Genomic DNA, 5,644 nt, shown 5'->3' with positions numbered 1-5,644 from the left:
CGTGTCAACGACCACATGTAATCAGACTCAATTATGAAACTTGAATAACCAAATTGACTACATAGACAAGCCCCGTATAAAAGAAACCTCTGTCCCCTCTATGTGTCTCCTAACATGTCCCCTTTATTTTTATTGTCAGTTATTACCTTTTTATGTATCCCTACTTCCACCTTTTTTTGAAAAGCTCTTTACTTCCTCCTAATATTTTATACAATATAATTATTAATATATATTATGATATAATTAGAAAATACAAATAAATTAATTAAATAGAATATGTATCAATAAAATTGTAAGCATATCAAGAATTTTCAACTTTGTATAACAAACTCTCGATTGATAATTTAATGTAAAAAGTATAAAAGTAATATTTATTATATAATACAATGTTTATATCTATAAAATTTATTTTTAATTGATTAACTATTAGATAAAGGAACATTTTAATAATTCAGATATACAGTATATAAATTTGAAAGAAACTAATAAATTAAAGGGGGACAAAAAAGAAATCTGTAAAAATAAATAATCGATCAATAAAAAAAAGGAGGCATGTCAGATGACATAAGAAGTTAAATAATTGACCAATAAAAAAACGGGACATGATTGGCGACACAAGAAGGGACAGAGGATCATACTCCATCTAAAACACCAACAGTCTAAAAAAAAGGTGAAAAAGAATTACGGACAATGGCCAAAAATAACTTTTTTTAAAATAATTGTAACAATAATACCACTTTTTTAAGTATATGACCAAAAATACCCATCTAATACGCATTTGTAAAATGAGTAACTCTAATACGCATTTGAGAAATGGGTATTAGGTAAAAAAAATAAAAAAAAAAGAAAAAAACAAAAACAAAACAAAAGACACGCATTTCTGAAATGCGTATCACCAAAAGTGAAAGGGTGATACGCATTTTCCAAATGCGTATCTCCTTTATATATTTTTTTTATTTCTTTTTTAAACATTTTTTTACACAAATTACTGTTTGTTAAATGCGTATTAGTAATACCTAACTTAAAAATGCGTATTAGAGTGATATTTTTGGCCATATACTTGAAAAAGTGAAAAAGTGGTATTCTTGTCACAGACTCTAAAAAAAATGATATTTTTGTCATTTTTTTCAAGAATTACCAACAGTTTACACAAAAAAAAGGTGAAAAAGAATTAGGAAGATTCCATATAGCTGAAACTCCAATTGTATCATAATTATCTCTCATCACACAACCTAGATCAATTTTGTTATTAGCACGGTCAACAATTTTGTCAACATTAAATTTAATTAAACCAGTCGGAGGTGTGCGCCATGCTTAATTAACCTAGTCAGAAAGTATGCGCTATGCTTCATTACCAACTTACCAACATCAGGAGTTTTGATTGTTTTATTACATACATCAACTTACGTGCTTAATTGAAAAATTAATTGAATCACCTCTCTCTGTAATAGGTTGCTTTCTTTACGGGATATCGATCCCTTAAAACTTATCGAAGACAAAGAAGGTGTGTGGGTGTTTAACTCGGAAAAGAAAAACGAAAACAAGAGAAAAAAATAAAAATTAATAGAATAATTTTTTTTAATAAATATATCCATGGCCAACTAACATTCTGCAAGAGGCTTTAATGTTTTACACTACCACTATTTTTTTTACCATGAAATGTTTTATACTTCACACACAGTAACCAGTCCATCAACCCACAGCTCGCATTCTACCCTGACCTTTAAGCCGCATATCTGTCGAGGTTCAGACCCAGGTATTATTACACTCTTGGTTCATTTTTTGCTCTGTTTTTAATGTACTCATGACTTTTACTAGTGAATGTTAAGTGTTCGATGAAAGTCCCCTTAGAACAACAACTTTCTTCTAAGCAAGTTTTTGAATAATTTGTATTGTTAGCACTCACTAGTACACTACCAAGTGCTAAAGTAAGTTTTAACTAATGAAGATTTCAAATGCAAAATCAGCATTGATTGCGGCAAGTTGCAGAAACCAGTGTTCTACTAATCCCAATCTCATATCCTTGTTTAACAAATACGTAGACAAAACAAGTGTGTCATCTTGGAACTCTGTCATTGCTGAGTTGGCCCGCGATGGCGACTCCGTTGAAGCTCTGCGTGCTTTCTCTTCTATGCGAAAGCTTTCAGTTGTGCCTAATCGTTCGACATTCCCTTGTGCTATTAAATCATGCTCTGCATTGTTTGATCTTCATTCGGGCAAGCAGGCGCATCAACAGGCTTTTGTGTTTGGATTAGAATCGGACCTTTTTGTGTCGTCTGCGCTCATTGATATGTACTCTAAATGTGGTTACTTGGTGGATGCGAGAACTTTGTTTGACGAACTTCCTCAGAGAAATGTGGTTTCATGGACTTCGATGTTTACGGGGTATGTCCAAAATAGACTATCCCATGACGCATTGTTACTTTTTAAGGAATTTTTGAAGGAAGAAGGTGAAAGTGAGGAAGAAGTGAGAATTGATTCAGTTGCCTTGGTATCGGTTCTGTCTGCTTGTTCTCGTGTTTCAGGAAAGAGTATAACAGAAGGGGTTCACGATTTTATAATAAAGAGGGGATTTGAAGGGGATACAGGCGTTGGGAACACTTTGATGGATGCGTACGCCAAGTGTGGCGAGGTTGGTGTCTCTAGGAAAGTGTTTGATGGGATGAATGAGAAGGATGTCATATCTTGGAATTCAATGATTGCTGTGTATGCTCAAGTTGGAAAGTCAGCGGAGGCATTGGAACTATTTTATGCCCTTGTTAGGGATAAGAATATTCACTATAATGCGGTAAGTTTATCTGCTGTATTGTTGGCCTGTGCACATTCTGGAGCTCTTCAAGTTGGAAAATGTTTGCATAACCAGGTACCATCTTTTTGTCTGGTTCTCTGCTATAAGCAAAAGTAATATTGATTATGTGATTGAGCTATTTAATTCATGACATCTAGAAATTGCTTAATTGCTAGGAGTATTAGCTAATATATTTCAACTTTGCCTAAACAAATGAAACCTGAAATTGGTTAATATTAACTGAAATAACTTTTGAACTACTGTCTGCATGCTTCTTTTGATGTAGGCCATAAAGATGGGTCTTCAGGAAACTGTATATATAGGTACTTCAGTCGTTGACATGTATTGTAAATGTGGTAGAATAGAGGCAGCAAAGAGGGCTTTTGATCAAATGAAAGAGAAGAATGTGAAGACTTGGAGTGCCATGGTTGCCGGTTATGGAGCACATGGTCATGCAAAAGAAGCTTTGGATGTATTTTACCGCATGAATAGTGCTGGGGTAAAACCAAACTACATAACCTTTGTGTCAGTTCTAGCAGCTTGTAGTCATGCTGGCATGTTGGATGAAGGAAATCATTGGTTCAGTGCCATGGAGAATAAATTTGGTATTGAAGCAGGGGTGGAGCATTATGGTTGCATGATTGATCTTCTTGGTCGTGCTGGTCGACTTGACGAGGCCTATAATCTGATAAAGAAAATGAAGGTAAAGCCTGATTTTGTTATATGGGGTTCTCTTTTAGCTGCGTGCAGAATGCACAAGAATGTGGAGCTCGGGGAAATCTCTGCCAGAAAATTGTTTGAGCTAGATCCAAAAAATTGTGGATATTATGTATTGCTTTCAAACATATATGCCGATGCTGGAAGGTGGGAAGATGTGGAAAGGATGAGAATATTTATGAAAAATCGTGGGCTAACGAAGCCTCCAGGATTTAGTCTGGTTGAATTTAAAGGAAGGGTTCATGTATTTTTGGTTGGAGATGTGGAGCATCCTGAACATGAGAAAATTTATGCATACATGGAGAAATTATATGCGGAGCTTGAGGAAGCGGGTTATATGCCCAATATGACATCGGTTCTTCACGATGTGAACGAGGAAGAGAAAGGAATGTCAATTAGAGTTCACAGTGAAAAGTTGGCGGTGGCATTTGGTCTAATGAGTTCAGTCCCTGGAGCAACAATTCAAGTAATTAAGAATCTGCGAATTTGTGGTGATTGCCATACGATGATAAAACTTATTTCCAAGATTCGACAACGCGAAATCGTGGTGAGAGATTCCAAACGGTTTCACCATTTTAGAGATGGCTTCTGTTCTTGTAAGGATTATTGGTGATCAGAAAGGAAAACTACCAAGGAATTTTGTTACTACAACCCCCACGACCCCTCCCTCCCACCCCACCTGTACTGCACGCCTGCATCATATGGCTTCTTGGCTAACCTTTATTTTTTTTGCTGAGTTTAAGTATACATACATACAGTTGAGGGGAGTGAAAGTCTTTTCCCCATTACCTGTTTTCAATATAAAAGATGATTGGTTAAATATAGACCTTGTGTGGTTTGATGCAACTCAAGCATGTAACTAGAAGTACCTTTTGGTTAAATAATTATAAAATTGAACTAACTAACTGGGTATTGTAGTTACCGTAAAATACAGGAATCCACTTACACGCTACATCTGTGGTTACCAAGAGTTACGCTGTTGCAAAATTTAAACAATTATCCCCAGAAAATTAGGCGCCAACTTGTACTATATCTCTTGCCTCCAATTTTGTTTTATATTGTGCATATCTTTCTCATTAAAATATCTTTTATCTTATTTTGTGCAACACATATCTTAATCAAGTGTCTGATCCTCACACCTCTCCAGGTATGCATCTATGCCAAACCTATTTCATTCCTCAATAGATCATGGGCATATTCTAGTAACTCATTGTTGATTTGATATGTGATATCAGATTTGTTTGCTATGAATTTTCTTGTATATTTTGCATATCGTTTCCTTCATACAACTTTTAATTATGCACGCCACTGAATGACCACTCCTTATATATATATATGTATATAGATGCTATTATTTATGTGATGCTGGCTATATGACATGTCAAAGGATTCTAACCTCTTTTAAAGGCCAACATTATCATTAGAATGAGTGGAGAAGTGGTCGACATCCTATAGCACCAAATATATTCTTTAACATGAAGCATTCTCGAGCAAGTAATATTATTGAAAGGTGTGTTGGGATGTTAAAACCAAGATGAGTATTTTCAGTGGTACTCAGATCGTATCCAATGAGAACCCAGTGCATAATTATTTTAACTTGTGATTCGCCTCATAGTTTTATAAGGTCTAACATGAGTATAGACCCAATAGAGGACGGAGTTGGAGAAAATGGAGTGTGAAAGAATGCAGATTTTGTTCAACATCTTGAGTCAAATACTGCTTAGACCAAATTTAGACAACAATTGGCCAATCATATGTTTAATGATGTCAAAATTCAAGAGTCAAGACATCTTTGATTATTTATATTTTTGAATTTTGTATTTGTTTCCCTTGTAATTTATTTTTCTTATTGGATGTGTGCTTGACATTAATCTACTTTTAATAACAAATTAACTATACAATAATTTAGTTGCGTGTATTTTCATTGAATATCAGTTATATTTGTAATTTTTTGTATGTACATTTTCTTCAACTTATGACTAAAATTGCAGAAAAACGCAAAGGCTGTTATCCTATTGTCAATGTTAGATGGGAAAATGTTGAGGATGCTGCTCACATTAGGTCATTGTTGACACTTTTAGAAGATGGTGGTTGGAGAGCGGAAGTGGTCAATCGAAATCTGGTGCTTATGGAAAGCTT

The 5,644-nt window shown here is 34.7% G+C and overlaps 1 protein-coding gene across 3 annotated transcripts; it reads left to right on the top strand.

Moving 5' to 3' along the window:
* The first annotated feature begins 1,373 nt into the window (after positions 1 to 1,373).
* Positions 1,374 to 4,327, top strand: LOC141721351 (pentatricopeptide repeat-containing protein At3g26782, mitochondrial). Of its 3 annotated transcripts, none has more exons than XM_074524263.1 (3): positions 1,374 to 1,756; positions 2,043 to 2,863; positions 3,075 to 4,327. In XM_074524263.1, the coding sequence occupies exons 1-3, from the start codon at positions 1,660 to 1,662 to the stop codon at positions 4,116 to 4,118; spliced, it is 1,962 nt and encodes a 653-aa protein (XP_074380364.1). In that variant the 5' UTR covers positions 1,374 to 1,659; the 3' UTR covers positions 4,119 to 4,327. The 3 variants fall into 3 exon arrangements, with proteins under 3 accessions (XP_074380364.1, XP_074380363.1, XP_074380365.1); XM_074524262.1 differs by having other exon boundaries at positions 1,375 to 1,756; positions 1,968 to 2,863; XM_074524264.1 differs by having other exon boundaries at positions 1,379 to 1,756; positions 1,949 to 2,863.
* Positions 4,328 to 5,644: the final 1,317 nt, after the last annotated feature.

The sequence above is a fragment of the Apium graveolens genome, chromosome 4, assembly GCF_009905375.1.
Source record: "Apium graveolens cultivar Ventura chromosome 4, ASM990537v1, whole genome shotgun sequence".
Classification (NCBI taxonomy): Eukaryota; Viridiplantae; Streptophyta; class Magnoliopsida; order Apiales; family Apiaceae; genus Apium; species Apium graveolens.
This window is presented reverse-complemented; position numbering and strand designations above follow the sequence as displayed.